Source organism: Poromitra crassiceps (assembly GCF_964638095.1).
Source record: "Poromitra crassiceps genome assembly, chromosome: 3".
In the NCBI taxonomy this organism is placed as follows: Eukaryota; Metazoa; Chordata; class Actinopteri; order Beryciformes; family Melamphaidae; genus Poromitra; species Poromitra crassiceps.
In genome coordinates, this window is record NC_139625.1 from 92,346,186 (window position 1) to 92,365,637 (window position 19,452).

The following is a 19,452-nucleotide window of genomic DNA, read 5'->3' on the forward strand; positions in this document are numbered from 1 at the left end:
TCTTATTTAGAAATGCGGGGTTAAGAGTGAGGGCGCGCGAGAGAGGGGTTAAGACATTAGTCCGCGTCTATTCTTGTACAAAACATCATTTTCTGCGAAGTATTAGTAAAGTTATAAGCGAAGATCGATTCACAAGGATCTGAAAGCTGTCTCCGCCATTTTGTTTTTGAGGTACTTTTAGTAAGAGAGTTGCGCCATCATGCGTCCATAATGACTCATTGTACAAGACTTGAAGGACTAGTGACCCTCCATAAAGCAGATCAGGAGAAAGCTGTTTGGCTCGAGCGCAGCGCTGCCTTTTAGTAAGAGAGTTGCCAGGGCAACCAATAACCCATGGCCATGGGTTATTGAACTCGGTTACTGGAATTATACAATGGCTGTGAACCAATCAGATTGCTTGATTTGAGAGAGCCGTTTTATAATGAATAATATAACATAAGAATATGTTCAGGACTCGACATGACATATTTAACCGACGTGCTGCGTCGGGGGCTTAGCGTACATCAACCGGCTATTATTAGCGCATTTGGGAGCGATTTTTTTTTTGGCCAGAAGCCAAGGTATGGCGCCTGCCATATCTTGCCATACTGAATTGACGCCCTTGCGTGTGTGTGTGTCTGTCTGTTCCCTCCTCGTGATGATTGTGATGACATCATAAATATGACATCATAAGTGAAATCATCAACCTTCTACTGTGACATCTGTTAGGCGAGTGCTTTTGCCTCTACACTACCCAGACACCCCTACTGTGACATGTGTAACATCACCAATGATGACATTATCATCAATTATGACATCATCACTGTTGACATCATCGGCAAAAAAAAGGTGCCGGTTCTTCAGCTTCACAGCCGACCCAAACTGTTACTGCACGATGATCAAAGTCATTGTGTTGGGTGGAAATGTTTCTAAACAGATATGAGATCAGTTCGGTGGCACAGAGGGGGCACGGTGGCACAGTGGAGAATGGTGGTGCAGTGGTAGCACTGTCGCCTCACAGCTAGAAGGTCCTGGGTTCGATTCCTGCCTAGGGCACTGAGGGTGTGTCCTCAGTGGCTAGTGCCCAGGTGGGCTATCTCATCAAAAGGGCCTTTCTGTGTGGAGTTTGCATGTTCTCCCCGTGCTCCCCTGGGGTTTCGTCCATACAACATCGCTATAGACCCCCACATGCAGAAGATCGTCATCTGACCAGTGACTACAAAGAACTGAAGATGGTCCCGGGGCACTGTATACATTGACCTGGTATACCGTATATTGCTGTACACTAAAGAAAGCTGCTCACTGCTCCTGGCTGCCCCCCGGAGGAAGGACATGAGCTGGTTTATTTGAGGCTAACAGGTCAAATGTGTAGCTGTAGTAAAACATGTTGTACATGTACACACCTTAGCTGTGGAGTCCAGGTGTGTTTGATGCTCCTGGACAGACTGACCACTGGGAACCTCTGTCCTTTGATGCTCAACTCTGTGGAGAAAACATGAAGAATGAGGTCTCCATCTGAGTAAAACATCTGCTGTCTGCAGTGAGATAGTATAGTGACATTTGGATTGCTGCACCCCCTTCCAAACCTGTGGTCATCCCTACGTTCCCTCAGCCCTATGTTCCCTCAGCCCTATGTTCCTTCAGCCCTATATGTTCCCTCAGCCTTATGCTCCCTCTGATATATTCCCTTAGCCCTATATGTTCCTTCAGCCCTATTTGTTCCCTCAGCTCTATGTTCCCTCAGCCATATGTTCCCTCAGCCCTATCCTCCCTCTGATATATTCCCTATGTTCCCTCAGCTCTATGTTCCCTCAGCTCTAATTTATTTTAAAATACTTTTAATCACTTTTAAAGCTTTACGAGGCCTAGCCCCTCGCTACATCTCTGAACTCCTGAAGCCATATAATTCAGTAAGGCCACTCAGGTCATCGGACCAAGGACTGTTAATTGTCCCCCGAACCAGACTCAGAACAAAAGGTGAGCGGGCTTTCTCGTCCATAGCACCAACACTGTGGAATCGCCTCCCCCTAGGTATGAGATTGGCAGACTCAGTGTCCACTTTTAAATCGCTTCTTAAAACCTATTTATTTAAACAAGCCTTTTATTAATTTTATCCCACTCGCTTCTTTTATTTTTATTTGTGTTGCCTGATTGGTTTTAATTTTTGTTGTTTTATGTGCTGTTCCTTCACATGCTATTGTGTTATGTACCTGTTGCAGTTTGTGCCGGTTGACGTTTTTCTAGCCTGCTTTTTGTGTACTTGTTGGCTAAATTTTGAACGAACCTGCTATAAATCTGTTTTTATTTCCTGTATGTAAAGCACTTTGTGATCCATGGATTTGAAAAGTGCTATATAAATAAAGTATTACTTACTATATGTTCCCTCAGCCCTATATGTTCCCTCAGCACTATGTTCCCTCAGCTCTATATGTTCCATCAGCCCTATATGTTCCTTCAGCACTATGTTCCCTCAGCTCTATATGTTCCATCAGCCCTATATGTTCCTTCAGCCCTATGTTCCCTCAGCCCTATGTTCCCTCAGCTCTATATGTTCCCTCAGCTCTATATGTTCCCTCAGCCCTATATGTTCCTTCAGCCCTATGTTCCCTCATCCCTATGTTCCCTCAGCTCTATATGTTCCCTCAGCCCAATATGTTCCCTCAGCCCTATTTGTTCCCTCAGCTCTATGTTCCCTCAGCTCTATGTTCCCTCAGCCATATGTTCCCTCAGCCCTATTCTCCCTCTGATATATTCCCTTAGCCCTATATGTTCCCTCATCCCTATGTTCCCCCAGCCCTATATGTTCCCTCAGCCCTATGTTCCACCAGTCCTATATGTTCCCTGAGCACTATGTTCCTCCAGCCCTATATGTTCCCTGAGCACTATGTTCCCCCAGAGCCAGAGACTCCAAGAAACTGAACAAACTGATAAAGAGAGCTGGCTCTGTGCTGGGAACTACTCTGGAGCCCCTGGAGGTGGTGGTGGAGAGGAGGATGCTGGAGAAAGTGCTCAAAATAATGGACAATGTGACACACCCCCTACACGACCTACTGACTGGACAACAGAGTGTGTTCAGTCAGAGGCTCCGGCAGCTCCCCTGCACTAAAGAGTGTTACAGGACAACCAACACAGTCTCTCAGAAAATTGTATAATACCAACGTTTTGGACCAACGTTGCTATTTTACAATTCCGTTTCCCAAAACATTTGTAGTCTATGAGAAAGTTAGCGGCTTGCTGATATGAGTGGACGGTGGAGGAGGGAGTGGGAGGCGGCCCAAAACGATTTAGTGGAGGGGCCGCCTCTGACTTCGACTCCCAGAATCCAACACCAGTGAACAGGAGCCATTACCAGAATGTTTGAAATTTTAGTTTCTTATCAATAATTTATTTTTAATATTGATAATAATGATTTATTCTTATCAAAAGTGTGGAATTAGATTGGGTTGGGACAACAGAGTGTGTTCAGTCAGAGGCTCCGGCAGCTCTCCGGCACTAAAGAGTGTTACAGGAGGTCTTTTGTGCCCACTGCAATTAGCATGTATAATAAGTTGCGTACATGCAGGGAGAGCAGACTCCTCCTTTCACTCCCTCTCCCTCTCTCCTCCACACCCCTCCCATAGATACATGCAGGGAGAGCAGACTCCTCCTTTCACTCCCTCTCCCTCTCTCCTCCACACCCCTCCCATAGATACATGCAGGGAAAGCAGACTCCTCCTTTCACTCCCTCTCCCTCTCTCCTCCACAGCCCTCCCATAGATACATGCAGGGAGAGCAGACTCCTCCTTTCACTCCCTCTCCCTCTCTCCTCCACAGCCCTCCCATAGATACATGCAGGGAGAGCAGACTCCTCCTTTCACTCCCTCTCCCTCTCTCCTCCACACCCCTCCCATAGATACGCTGGTGAACCCTCATTTCATCATTGCTGTTGCTGTATGTGACTTTATAATTATAATGATGTTGCACAATGTCCATTTTGGCCACATAGAACATGTGTGCTTGCTACAGCTGTAAATTACAGGTGCAATTCCTTTTCTTATCTTATTTTATTTAACTTTATTGTAGACAGGGTAACTTAAATGCTGTGCTTTCTTGACATGTTTCTTTTTTTCTTTTCTTTTTTAATATATTTTTATTCAACAAAAGATATTGTTTTCTCACAAACATTGACAAGCATTTTGTTTTTGTTTTTTTGTTTTATCCCCCCCACCACTGCCATCGCCCCACCCCCCACCCCTATACTGCCAGCACAAAAATAGTTTCCAAAATACTTGTCTTATACAACGGTCAAGATAAACTATCAGAGACTTATACACACACATACATACATATACATACAGATACACAGATCTGGGTTCCCACACAATCACAAAACTCAAAGATCTCTCATGGACCCCTCAAGCCCAATTCTCTCAGACCCTAGGAAGCCCATAAACAACAAAAGGGGAAAAAAATTATAAAAAAAATAAAAAATAAATAAAGAGGCCTGAATATATAAATAATGAACACCTGCAGGTGGGTCTCTACACAGCAAGCCATATATATATTCAGCATATACTCGTGTATACATATACTACACACATTCACAACCACGCGCACACCCACACATACAGCACATACTATAACTATAACCACAGGTTAAAGGGCCTGTGGGAACCCTGACAAATTAGCAGTTCACATAGATATGCCTTAAAAAAAACAAAAAAACATTAGCAACGAAAAAGCAAGTGGGTACATAGAAAATCAAGTAAATGTTCATAAACTGGGTTGCCATTTCTTATCACTATGAGCAAGCAGTCCCTGGGGAGGGCTAGACTCAATCACAAATAGATAATAAAAGATAGTTATAATTCCTCTTTAATTTGGGGGAAGTGTCCTGAGCCTTTCAAAATAAAACACTAAAGGGTCCCATGTTGTATGGAATTTTTGGGTTGACCCTCTGATGGAGTATTTTATTTTTTCTAGCTTAAGGAATAGCATCAGGTCATTCATCCAAGCTGAAGCTTTGGGTGGATGTTCCGATTTCCACTCCAAGAGAATTCTTCTTCGAGCAAGAAGAGTTGCAAAGGCAAATACATCCTTTATTCTATTTGTCATTGATATGCCCTCCCCTGGAGCTCCGAAAATGGCCATTTCAGCATTGGGTTGGATATGCCAAATGCTTCAGATAGAGTCTGGAATACAGAAGCCCAGAAGTTAATCAGCCCGGTACAAGACCAGAACATATGGGTCAGGTCTGCCTTTTCTGTGTGACAGCGATCACACATTTCATTTACATTAGGATACATTTTAGACAATTTAACCTTACTATAATGAATTCGGTGAAGAACCTTAAATTGAATTAAACCAAGGCGAGCACATGAGGTTGACCCATTTACCCTATACAATGCACTTTCCCATACTTCATCAGGTATATCAATTCCAAGTTGGTCTATCCAGTCTACTCAAGTCTTATCAAGCGTTACATTATTGAGTCACATGATAGTAGTGTAAATATTTGAGATATAAGACCCTTAAGGTGTGCAGGCATTTGCAGGATATCATCTAATCCTGTTCTTGATGGTAGGCTGGGAAAAGATGGGCTAGTGGACCGAACAAAGTGGCGGCTTGAAAGTAACGAAAAAGGCTAGAATTTTCTAAATTACATTTGCTGGCAAGAGCATTGAAAGTGGCAAATGTTGTGATGATGTTACACAGGCATTAGCCTCTGCTTTAGACCAATCTAAATTTGGGGCCTGAGTCCAACAAACACTTTTTTGTAGGTTTGCTGCCCAATAATAATACATCAAATTCGGCAAAGCCAGTCCTCCCTCTGCCCTATGTCTCTGAAGAAGCATCTTATAAACCCTGGGATGTTTATTATCCCACAGGAAGGATGATATCAATTTATCAACAGATCTGAAGAAAGATTTCGAAAGAAAAACAGGGACACTCTGAAATAAATACAAAAATCTGGGTAATATGTTCTTGACATGTTTCTGACATGGTTTCTATGTCTGACATATTTTTGACATTGGCTTTTTCTTTTGTGTGTTTTTTACTGAGATGTACTGACATTGGCTTCTGCTGTAACACAATAATTTCCCCCAGGGGATTAATAAAGTACTCTATCTATCTATCTATCTATCTGTCTGTCTGTCTGTCTGTCTGTCTGTCTATCTATCTATCTATCTATCTATATGTTCCCTCAGCCCTATGTTCCCCCAGCCCTATATGTTCCCTCACCCCTATGTTCCCCCAGCCCTATATGTTCCTTCAGCCCTATATGTTCCTTCAGCCCTAGATGTTCCCTCAGCCCTATATGTTCCTTCAGCCCTATATGTTCCCTCAGCCCTATATGTTCCTTCAGCCCTATATGTTCCTTCAGCCTTATATGTTCCCTCAGCCCTATATGTTCCTTCAGCCCTATATGTTCCTTCAGCCTTATATGTTCCCTCAGCCCTATATGTTCCCTCAGCCCTATATGTTCCTTCAGCCCTATATGTTCCTTCAGCCTTATATGTTCCCTCAGCCCTATATGTTCCTTCAGCTCTATTATGTTCCCTCAGCACTATGTTCCCTCAGCACTATGTTTCCTCAGCCCTATGTTCCCTCAGCCCTATATGTTCCTTCAGCCCTATGTTCCTTCAGCCCTATGTTCCTTCAGCCCTATGTTCCCTCAGCCCTATGTTCCCTCAGCACTATGTTTCCTCAGCACTATGTTCCCTCAGCCCTATATGTTCCTTCAGCCCTATATGTTCCTTCAGCCCTATAGGTTCCTTCAGCCCTATGTTCCCTCAGCCCTATATGTTCCCTCAGCCCTATGTTCCTCAGCCCTATGTTCCCTCAGCCCTATATGTTCCCTCAGCCCTATATGTTCCTTCAGCCCTATGTTCCTTCAGCCCTATGTTCCCTCAGCACTATGTTTCCTCAGCACTATGTTCCCTCAGCCCTATATGTTCCTTCAGCCCTATATGTTCCTTCAGCCCTATAGGTTCCTTCAGCCCTATGTTCCCTCAGCCCTATGTTCCCTCAGCACTATGTTTCCTCAGCCCTATGTTCCCTCAGCCCTATATGTTCCTTCAGCCCTATATGTTCCTTCAGCCCTATAGGTTCCTTCAGCCCTATGTTCCCTCAGCCCTATATGTTCCCTCAGCCCTATGTTCCCTCAGCCCTATATGTTCCTTCAGCCCTATGTTCCCTCAGCACTATGTTTCCTCAGCCCTATGTTCCCTCAGCCCTATATGTTCCTTCAGCCCTATATGTTCCTTCAGCCCTATGTTCCCTCAGCCCTATATGTTCCCTCAGCCCTATGTTCCCTCAGCCCTATATGTTCCTTCAGCCCTATTATGTTCCCTCAGCACTATGTTCCCTCAGCCCTATATGTTTCTTCAGCCCTATATGTTCCTTCAGCCCTATATGTTCCTTCAGCCCTATGTTCCCTCAGCCCTATGTTACCTCAGCTCTATATGTTCCCTCAGCCCTATATGTTCCCTCAGCACTATGTTCCCTCAGCCCTATGTTCCCTCAGCCCTATATGTTCCTTCAGCCCTATATGTTCCTTCAGCCTTATGTTCCCTCAGCTCTATGTTCCCTCAGCCCTATATGTTCCCTCAGCCCTATATGTTCTCTCAGCCCTATATGTTCCCTCAGCTCTATATGTTCCCTCAGCCCTATATGTTCCCTCAGCCCTATATGTTCCTTCAGTCCTATATGTTCCTTCAGCCCTATATGTTCCCTCAGCCCTATATGTTCCCTCAGCCCTATATGTTCCTTCAACCCTATATGTTCCCTCAGCCCTATATGTTCCTTCAGCCCTATGTTCCCTCAGCCCTATGTTCCCTCAGCCCTATGTTCCCTCAGACCTATGTTCCCTCAGACCTATGTTCCCTCAGACCTATGTTCCCTCAGCCATATGTTCCCTCAGCCCTATACGGTATGTTCCTTCAGCCCTATATGTTCCCTCAGCCCTATATGTTCCCTCAGACCTATGTCCCCTCAGACCTATGTTCCCACAGACCTATGTTCCCTTAGCCCAATGTTCCTTCAGCCCTATATCAAGTTCAAGTTCAAGTAATAGAAGTTTATTAATGTCCCAAAGGGCAAATTGGATTACAGCAGGCATAGAGGCTTGAAACATAAAAACATAAAGTGCAAACCATACGTACAATGTCATAAATAATCAGGATGTAACAACATTTAGACATACGATGAGCCAATATAAAAAAGCATACGTCTGGTGCGGCTGATAAAATAAAATAAAACAACACTAATAACTTAAGAACGGGATGAGCCAGCGGCTGATACGGCCGATAAAACAGTATAAAAACAAATTAAAAAACAAATTTAAAAATTTAAAAACAAATTAAAAAACATAAGAAGGGCTAAGAACATAAAAGAGCCGACTGCTGGTACAGCAGATTGATGAAACGTTAATTCCTCAGTCATCTTTTCCTTCCTCCAGCAGCATTCACTGCACGGATGGAGGAAGGGACAAAGGAATACTTATACCTGTTTTTGGTGGTCCGTGGGACACACAAGCGAAGGCCGGATGGCAGTAGCCTATAATCTGAACTGAGTGGGTGGGCACTGTCTGTGCGGATGGACAGAGCTTTTCACAATTCTCCAGAGGGAGTTTTTATCCTTGATATAGAGGTTACCGTACCAACAGATGAAGGAAAAGCAGATCACAGATTCAATATAAGCACTGTAAAACAGTTTCATCAGGCTCTTGTCTACTTGGAACTTGGCTAGTTTCCTCAAGCAGTAAAGGCGTTGCTGGCCCTTCTTGCACAGCATGTCGGGGTTTAAATCAAATTTCAGTTTGTCATCAATAATCGTGCCCAGGTATTTGTAGTTGGTTACAATGTCCACTGACTGACCATGGACGACACTATTCTGGGTAGTACGGGGGGGACGTCTGAAATCGATACAGATCTCTTTCGTTTTCGAGATGTTATGCTATATGCTATATGTTCTCTCAGCTCTATGTTCCCTCACCCCTATGTTCCCCCAGCCCTATATGTTCCCTCAGCCCTATATGTTCCTTCAGCTCTATTATGTTCCCTCAGCACTATGTTCCCTCAGCCCTATATGTTCCTTCAGCCCTATATGTTCCTTCAGCCCTATGTTCCCTCAGCCCTATATGTTCCCTCAGCACTATGTTCCCTCAGCCATATGTTCCCTCAGCCCTATATGTTCCCTCAGCCATATGTTCCCTCAGCTCTATATGTTCCCTCAGCCCTATATGTTCCTTCAGCCCTATGCTATGTTCCCTCAGGCCTATGTTCCCTCAGCTCTATGTTCCCTCAGCTCTATATGTTCCCTCAGCCCTATATGTTCCCTCAGCACTATGTTCTCTCAGCTCTATGTTCCCTCAGCCCTATATGTTCCTTCAGCCCTATGTTCCCTCAGCTCTATGTTCCCTCAGCTCTATATGTTCCCTCAGCCCTATGTTCCTTCAGCCCTATGTTCCCTCAGCTCTATATGTTCCCTCAGCCCTATGTTCCCTCAGCCCTATATGTTCCTTCAGCCCTATATGCTCCTTCAGCCCTATGTTCCCTCAGCCATATGTTCCCTCAGCCCTATTTGTTCCCTCAGCCATATGTTCCTTCATCCCTATATGTTCCCTCAGCCCTATATGTTCCTTCAGCCCTATGTTCCCTCAGACCTATGTTCCCTCAGCCATATACTGTATGTTCCTTCAGCCCTATATGTTCCCTCAGCCCTATATGTTCCCTCAGACCTATGTCCCCTCAGACCTATGTTCCCGCAGACCTATGCTCCCTCAGACCTATGTTCCCTTAGCCCAATGTTCCTTCAGCCCTATATGTTCCCTCAGCTCTATGTTCCTTCAGCCTTATATGTTCCCTCAGCCCAATGTTCCTTCAGCCCTATATGCTCCCTCAGCCCTATGCTCCCTCTGATATATTCCCTTAGCCCTATATGTTCCCTCAGGCCTACGTTCTCTCAGCTCTATGTACCATCAGCCCTATGCTCCCTCTGATATATTCCCTTAGCCCTATATGTTCCCTCAGCTCTATGTTCCCTCAGCCCTATGTTCCCTCAGCCCTATATGTTCCCTGAGCACTATGTTCCCTCAGCCCTATATGTTCCCTCAGCTCTATGTTCCCTCAGCCCTATGTTCCCCCAGCCCTATGTTCCCTCAGCCCTATATGTTCCCTCAGCCCTATGTTCCTTCAGCTCTATATGTTCCCTCAGCACTATGTTCCCTCAGCCCTATGTTCCCTCAGCCCTATATGTTCCTTCAGCCCTATGTTCCCTCAGCCCTATATGTTCCTTCAGCCCTATATGTTCCCTCAGCCCTACGTTCCCTCAGCCCTTCAGCCCTATGTTCCCTCAGCCCTATATGTTCCTTCAGCCCTATATGTTCCCTCGGCCTATGTACCCTCAGCCCTATGTTCCTTCAGCCCTATATGTTCCCTCAGCCCGATGTTCCCTCAGCCCTATATGTTCCTTCAGCCCTATATGTTCCTTCAGCCCTATGTTCCCTCAGCCCTATATGTTCCCTCAGCCCTATGTTCCTTCAGCCCTATATGTTCCTTCAGCCCTATGTTCCCTCAGCCCTATATGTTCCTTCAGCCCTATATGTTCCTTCAGCCCTATATGTGCCTTCAGCCCTATGTTCCCTCAGCCCTATATGTTCCTTCAGCCCTATATGTTCCCTCACCCCTATGTTCCCTCAGCCATATGTTCCCTCAGCCCTATATGTTCCTTCAGCTCTATTATGTTCCTTCAGCCCTATGTTCCTTCAGCCCTATATGTTCCTTCAGCCCTATGTTCCTTCAGCCCTATGTTCCTTCAGCCCTATATGTTCCTTCAGCCCTATGTTCCTTCAGCCCTATATGTTCCCTCAGCCATATATGTTCCTTCAGCCCTATGTTCCCTCAGGCCTATATGTTCCTTCAGCCCTATATGTTCCCTCAGCCATATGTTCCTTCGGCCCTATATGTTCTTTCAGCCCTATATGTTCCTTCAGCCCTATATGTTCCCTCAGCCCTATATGTTCCTTCAGCCCTATATGTTCCTTCAGCCCTATATGTTCCCTCAGCCATATGTTCCGTCAGCTCTAAGTTTCCTCCTGTTAGCAGTGTCAGCACAGAAGGGCAACAGGTAGGATGCCAAAGCAAAATGACAGTTAGTGAAAAAATAACTATAATATTTAAAATGAATTAACTAAGCCTAACCCAAACCTCACAGCCTGTTCAGATTCTGCCCATTTAACACACAGTTAGGCGGCCATGCTGAACCAATTTTAGATCTCATGACTTGAGTCCTCTTCTCAGGAGAGATGGATAACATCTGATTAAAGTCTTACCTTTGCTCAGCAGAGGGGCCCCATCCACAACAGCTGGGCCCAGGGGAGTCTGCTCTCTGGATCCTGATAGAAATAGGAGAGACAAAAGAAGTGCAGTTTGAACCTGAAGAGAAGCAGCATTTTGACCAGAAGTTCACTGGTTCAAATCCCAGAACCAAATAGAAAAGCTGTGAGAGGAGAGTGAAGGAGAAACACTGTCCAGATCTCTACTAAACTGCCTCCTACAGCCTAATAAACTCCCCTCTGGAAGAGTTACCAGGACAAGTACGGCGGAAACAACTCGAGTTCTTATGAAGTTTATTGCACGTTCTCACACAGTAAACATTCACACAGCTACGCTACGCTCGCTGTGACTCTAGTTAGGTTGTAAACCTGAAAGAAAAACACAAAACATAGCCCGACATTAACCACAAATTGGTATAGTACTTATTCATGTGACATGTATCCATGTTTTGAGATATTAGCAACTTTAGCTCTTCACTTACCCACAAGGCGTACCAGTCCTGACAATAGTTGAAACGAAAATGAAACAGAGGGTTACGCCCCCAACGTGGCTACACTTCGTGACGAACTGCGCATGCTCCACACACAGTCCCAACACACTCATATCCCAGCCTTTTGCATAGATCAATATGAGAAAACAATACTAATAATTAAGAACATAATTATAACATTATCACTCATAATAATATATATACAGAGCAATATCTTCACCCACTGGAAAGTTCTACAAACACTCTCCTCTTCCTCAACAGCTGCAATTGTTGTACAGATGTTACCTGTTTGGAAATACACTATTGTACCATTGCAGTGGTCGCAGTAATGGTTGGATTTTTCTGTTTGCACCAGTAAGTCCAACAAGATGTCAAATGAAAGCTTGATAAATCCACAGATTCCAGTGGTGTTAGTCTGATCACTCTACGACCAAAACTCACTGAACTAGCAGCCGAAGAATAACCAGACAGTTAGCAGCAAAGGCTAACATCTATAGCTACAAACTTTCTCTACATGAAACATTTTAAGAACAATGTTCTATTATTGTTAAAGGGATACGCCAACTTTGTGGGAGTATTGTCCATTTGCCATATTGCCCACATAACCAAGATACACAATGCCTTTACCGGCACTCTCCGTACAGTATACAGTGAGCTACAGTGGCCCAGTTAGTTAGTATCACCAAAGAATTGGAGGAAACGGTACAGCCTTTCAAAGTCACCAAAAACACAATTGGCAGGTCCGACTTGAAAACTCTGGGGGGAAAATGTACCCCGACTAGGCTGGGAATCAGTTGTCTGACTTCACACAACAATGGCCTCAACCATGGAGTATGTAGTCCAAAGTATGAATAAGTTAGATTCGCTCAGTCCTCTCGATGTACCACTGTGACTGCTTTTGGGTAGAACCCTCAGCTTCACAGCTGCCTGCCATCACAATCAGCCTTCCCATATAAACTCCAGCCCAACACCCAGTCCTCGCCAGATTATAGGTTGTACACGTCAGTCGCGTCTCCAGCTTCTCTAGCACTTCTTGCAATTGTTGTTATTCTGTTCTGTTCTGCTGTTCTGGTCCTAACCTTCTCCCTGTCTCCTTGCCCAGGATCTCCAGCCTGCCTTCCTGCCTCAGACCAAGCCTGCAGACCTACCACCAGCCACATTCCAAACTACCATATAAACACCTGTTCTTCCCTGCTAACTGCCTAGCCTGCTTCTCTGCCTTTTAAGTCCAAACTGTTACACCGGGGCCCTTTCTCAATACCAAGAATGCGTTCTTGTTCTTGTGTTCTTGGGGAGAACATTCTTGCTAGTCGTTCTTGGAAGAATGAACTTGCTAGGTCACAAGCACACATAATGCTGTTGGCAGTTTGAGACGATGCGTTCTTGAGGGTATTGCGCAATACCAGCACAGAGGCCGCCTGCAGTACTACACAAATAAAAAGCTCAGCTGATGTAGATGCAGCCAATTGTGCTCTGGAGTTTTTTTTGACATTTTTCACCATAAATGTTGGTAAAGTTGCACTTATTGAAACCTACTACCCTGCTTGTAGGCATCAAAAGTCATCAGAAATTAATTTAGTGATGAAATAAAACTTTAAATTGTAAAAAAAAACTTCCCGGAGCTTATGGCGTCTTCTCTGCTGCGTTCTGCCTGCTTCTGAATGCTGGGATATCTGCCTTGCCAAGTTGACACAAGTCACCAACCAGAGCATCCTCGGTAAAGTGGGCGTGTCGAGAACACATCTTGGCGAATGTGAACTTTGCATTGGAACAGTACTTGGGCTGCGACTGATGACGTTTTACAGGGACACAAGAACACACAAGAACCCTTATTGAGAACCGGGCGGTGGCCATGTTGGATCTGGCTGCCATGTTGGCCCCGCGGGTCACCGGCTTGGGTGCTGAGTCTCCCTAAAACAGTAGAGCATGTCCTGTGCTACTTCTGGCCCAAATTTGGTTCATTTACACTTGATTGGCATAAACGTAGTCTCATATCTCCCTAAGGCCCTTGACTAAAAGGTTTGAAAAGAGTGTTTTGCATGAGGTTATAAATTGAGTGATAACACATTTGGAGGCCACTACTGCAATGCTATCACATATTGTCTAACTCTAGGGCTGTGTGTATTCACCTTATGTAGAAGAGACAGTCTGTTTTGAGAGACTAACAATTGGGCGGGGCTACATGAGGTGAATACCTTGGCAAAAATCACTATAAAGTTTATAGTCTAAACACACCAGACGCATATCCAACGCTGAAGCAACGCCTCACGGAGGGAGTTTCATTTCGGCGTCCTTGTTAACGCCCGGGTCACACTAAAGAAACTACTTTTCACATGTAAACGCCTGCTGTTGCCTGCTGGTTGATTGGTGCTGCAGCTTGATCGGCTGTCTTCCTGTCTTTCCGCTTTCAATTGGTCGATTCCAAATTGCCCCCTCCTCTCGTCACTGCCGTTTGCCACTCATTGCCTTGCAAAGCATGCTGGGATACCTGCGACGTATCCAATACAAAATGAATGGACAGCAGCGACAGCAGGGGCAAAAAAAAAATCACTGCAGTGTGGCCGGGGCGTAACAGGGGAGACCCATCACACCAGCCGCAGCGCGTTGCCTCGCTGAAGCGACGTGTCACGCGTGGTGCAGCGAGAGTTTCTGCGTCTAGTCTATTTTTCACGCAAGCCGTGAGCAGTACACGAGCAGCCAGGCATGAAGTCAATACAGGAGTGCTTCTGGGGTGAATGGCAAGGCTCCTACTCGACGGTGCTCGATGCTTCCTTGGCGCGCTGCTTCTGGTGTGAACCAAGTGTGTATCCCCTCAGATGGCATTGACCAACGCTACTGGCTCACAGATTAATATAGATCCTCCTCTTACCTCTTAGCTTCCGTCCGGCTCTCATGTGGGTTCTCATCTTGCAGTAGTAATGCTGTCACCCGACAGCGAGAAGGTTGTGGGTTCGATTCGTGCCTGGGCCGGTAACCCTGGGGGCATAGTCTCCCCATGTCTTTGCTGTCTGCTGTCCAGGTGGGTTATGTCGTAAAAAAGGCCCTTCTGTGTAGAGTTTGCCTGTTCTCCTCGTGCTCACCTGGGGTTTACTCCAGATTAAAAAAAACACTAAAAAACATGGCCACAAAGAGAACACAGGTTGTATATGATGTCACTATGAAGGCCATCCGCAAACAGCAGGTGATTTGAAAAACTTTAGCAGCTGGTGTTACAACAGTCACATGATACAATGTCAGCTAGTATATCCATCATAAACAGTCACGTTACCTTGGAAGATGTTTGCCTGGTGAATTCACAGCATCCAGATCAAATCCCAGAGACCTTCTGCCTTCATCTGAAGTGGAGACACTGACAGAGAAAACACACACTGCTTAACTCTCCTTCCTCAGCTCTGGCTGTCTGTGAACATTTGATCTAAGGGTGAGGTCACTTCCTCATTACTTCACTGTTAAGGTCTGGAAACATCAAAGTGCTCTAACCTGAGGCCACAAACCAGGTCTGAGGCAGAGACTCCACAGATCATGTGATGTGTTCAGATTTATATTGATTTGTACATATAAACAACTGTACACATTTCAGACTACTATATTTATAATGTACAGTACATACAACCAGCTGTACATATTTTGTCAATACTGTACATATGCGTGGCCTACATACACACTCCCCATTTCTCTGTCCACTTCACCCGCTATGTAGCATATTTAATTTATACATTTATACAATAATAATAATCTGTATATGTTGCTGTCCACTGTCAATAACACTGTACATACGGTAAAATATAGCAACACTATGCTGTAGTACCTGTAAATTATATCTAATATAATGTAGTTCTACTGTTTGTCCACTAGAGACAAATATATATGGCTTCAACATTCAATGACAGAGTGTGTGAGTGAGAGAGAGAGAGAGAGAGAGAGAGAGAGAGAGAGAGAGAGAGAGAGAGAGAGAGAGAGGATGTAAAATCTGTCTGATGTCACGAAATGACACGTTTGCTGCTGAGGTGGAGCATGTGACACAAAGTTATACTACCTGTGTGAGATGTCACTGTCTTTTGATCACATTGTTTTATTTTCTGTGACATTTCATTTATTTTAACGTCTGTATTGTTTTATCTTTCATACTCGTCTTCCTTGGCTCAGTCTGCCTGTCTCAGTGTCTTAAGTACACAGCGGTCATATCAATATTCAGAGATAAAAGGAAAATATCTAAAAGACAAGTCACAGCATTGCAAGTGCAGTCCAATATATAGAATACATACACAAATAGGAGTGTTAAGTAGGCATTAATTATGAATTCACAGTCCACAACACCATATATGTTGAACTAGTGTGATTAGCCTTATTTCATAGTCCTATGCAGACAATTATGAAAACTTGAAGCTCATGTATCAAAAGCATGACTCCAAACTGCTAAACTCTAAGCACAATCTCATTGTTCTCACCCAAATATAATTTTAAATCACATTTTTTGCAAAACTCTAAACACAAATGGCATCATTTAGCACACTTTCATCAGCTTTAAAACACTGGCCTTCAAAATGCAACACCCTGATTATACCAACTGGTCTCCCTCATGTCTCACCTGGACAAACTCACCTGGAAAAACACTTCAATGTGTCAGAGTATGATGAAGAGGCCTCAGGTGACCTCTACAGTCAGCTGGACATTTTGTATTGCAGTAACATATATATTACATTTGTTACCTTTTTGTATCTGTGCACTGATGTATTATTACATACCCAGAAAGTCTTAACACTTTCTCATTGTAATCAGTTTTGCTAAAATAGGTGCTGTAACATTTGTGTTGCATCAAATCAAATACAGTAAATTGTGGAAGTGCGTAAAATAAATACGACAGTCGGGAGTATGGAGTCTCTGATCTTTACTTCCCACTTCCAACAAGAACAGCTCATACACAGGTACAAACACTCCCTTCTATATCCCCCCACACAGGTGCAACCACTTGCCTAATCACCACCCATTCAGTGTCCATTCTGAGGTGAGATACCTCCATCTAGTGTCCACCACACAGGCCCCCCCCGAACACTCAGAATTGACATTCAGTCACATTAAACCCATACAAACCCCGCTAACAGTACCCCCAGTATCTTTAGTCTTTCTTAGGAGGCCTGACTAAGCGGCCATAGCTACTGTATTTAACAGTCACAGGGAGCGTGGAAGGAGCAGGGGTAGGGGCAGGGGGACGTCCCCGCCGACGATGAGGCTTTGCTGGTGGAACAAAGGATGGAGGGCATGGGACAGGGGCAGATTTGGGTGGCCGGCCCCGGCGCGGGGGTTGAGCCAGCTCAACTGGCTCGTCTGGAACCACATGAGCAGGTTTAAGACGATCAATCGCAATCCGTTCTTTATTCCCCCCTATGTCCACCACAAAGTTCTTGGCGCCCGCCTCGAGAACACGGAAGGGCCCGTCGTAAGGAGCCTGCAGCGGAGAACGGTGGGCATCGTGCCGGATGAACACATAGCCGGCAGCCATCAGGTCCTTCGGAATGTAGGACTGGGGAAGGCAGTGATGTGTGGGAACCGGGGCAAACGCACTCGCTGCGTCCCGGAAGGCCCGGTGAGTAGTAGCATACCCAGGGGGCGAGGAAACAGGAATAAACTCCCCAGGGACCCTCAGCGGTTGACCAAAAACCAGCTCAGCTGAAGAGGACCGCAGATCTTCTTTCGGAGCCGAACGCAGGCCCAGCATGACCCACGGCAGACGGTCGATCCAGTTGCTGTCCGTTAGAGTGGCCCGGAGAGCAGCCTTCATGGAGCGGTGAAAACGTTCACACATTCCGTTGGCCTTGGGGTTATATGCTGTGGTACGATGTAATTTCACCCCAAGTCTCTCAGCTACAGTGCTCCACAGCTCAGAAGTGAACTGGGATCCCCTGTCCGAAGTGAGATCCAATGGTGTGCCAAACCGGGTCACCCAACCGGAGATTAACCCCCTGGCCACCTCTGTAGTCGCTGTAGATGACAGGGGAACCACCTCTGGCCACCTGGTGGTCCTGTCCACCATAGTGAGGAGGTGAGTGAATCCCTGGGACGGGGGAAGTGGGCCCACCAGGTCCACGTGAACATGGTCAAACCGCCTCTCTGGAATGAGAAACGGTTCCAGGGGGGCCTTAGTGTGACGATGCACCTTGGCCCGCTGGCACGCCACACAGGAGGCCGCCCATCCTTTGACGTCCTTCCGAAGGCCTGGCCAGACAAACTTGGCCCCCACCAGCTTCACTGACGCCCTTACCCCCGGGTGTGAAAGGGTATGAATGGCGTCAAATACCCGACGGCGCCAGTCTGTCGGTACCATGGGGCGGGGCTGACCCATGGAAACATCACAGAGGAGCGTGGCACCGCTGTCGTGAAACGCCACATCCTCTAGTCCAGTGGTTCCCAACCTTTTTACACCAAGTACCACCTGAGAAAGTAGTTGGCTCTCCAAGTACCACCATATGACCGACGTTAAAATACAGTCTATTCAGCCAGGCCCGTAGCCAGGGTTTGAGAAATACTGAGGTCATTTTAGCGCGGCGTGGGGGGACCAGGGGGGGCTGTGCACCCCCGGATAGAAAATTTTGTCCATTTTAAAGTAAAATGCTTCAATCTGGTGCACTTTGAGAGCAAAATGAAGAGGCTAGATCTATAAAGAACTACATACATCATGTTAGATTAATATCCTCTTTACTGTGCTGTTGCTTTAAAATGATGCAAAAAATAAATGTCTCCCCATATGATATAATTTATATTCTGCATACAGGTCACATGGCAGAATACTGCTCAATTAAATACAATGGCCCATCTACACAAACATCACTTACAGGGGAGTTACTTACCCATTCACTTCAATAGAACTGTCCCCAAAGTCTAGCCCCAATCTAGCCTCAATGCAAAATCGGAATGTTGTGAGTTATCTCTCTTCTATAGCACACAGAGAGGAAGCAAATTGTTGCATTTCCGATCAACTGTCGCATTAAAACATCAATGACAGATTAATATATCTGGGCACCGAGGTCATGACCTCGGTGTCCTCAATGGTAGCTACGGGCCTGTATTCAGCTATGCACAGTTCACGCAGGAGGCAAATTTATTCCAACCTGCAGCCTATGTGCAACCTGCAGCAGCTGCACTTGTGCTGGGTTGACTGCTGTCTTCACCTCCTTGTGCTTCATCGTTGCTGCTCTCCTCTACTACAGCTCTTTTACGATTCCCTCCCGTTTTGATCCACTTCATAATTTAAACATTGGGATTCCAGGGATCAAGTACCACCAGCAGGGGGGGCGCAAGTACCACCTACCTTGAGAAACACTGCCAATAATATTAATAATTATTATTATTATTTCACTTTCACATGTTTGAAAACTACTACTAATGACCACCATGGATTTTGCACAAAAACTTAAAAAAAAAAAAAAAAAAAAAAAAAAAAAAAAAAAAAAAAAAAATTCACAGAGCCTTCCAAGTACCACCAGCAGGGGTCGCAAGTACCACCTACGGTACGCGTACCGCAGGTTGGGAACCACTGCTCTAGTCGTAGTCCTGTCGCAACCGTCCTGAACGCCTGAAGCTCTGAGTCGGTGAGCTGGTCGGCAGCCATGGCAGCATAGTCTATGCCCAGGTGCACAGGACTGATGTGCGCCCGGGAGAGGCAGTCCG

At 45.4% G+C, this 19,452-nt stretch overlaps 1 protein-coding gene across 1 annotated transcript in view; it reads right to left on the reverse strand.

Moving 5' to 3' along the window:
- Nucleotides 1-14,784, reverse strand: part of LOC310773362 (NACHT, LRR and PYD domains-containing protein 3-like) — a gene marked incomplete at its 5' end in the record, with an annotated part of 72,720 nt that extends 57,936 nt beyond the window's left edge. The window contains 3 exons of the mRNA XM_083633231.1: nt 1,383-1,461; nt 11,294-11,356; nt 14,657-14,784. Of these exons, the coding sequence (XP_083489357.1) occupies nt 1,383-1,461; nt 11,294-11,356; nt 14,657-14,784 (270 nt within the window). The remainder of the gene's footprint in view (nt 1-1,382; nt 1,462-11,293; nt 11,357-14,656) is intronic.
- Nucleotides 14,785-19,452: the final 4,668 nt, after the last annotated feature.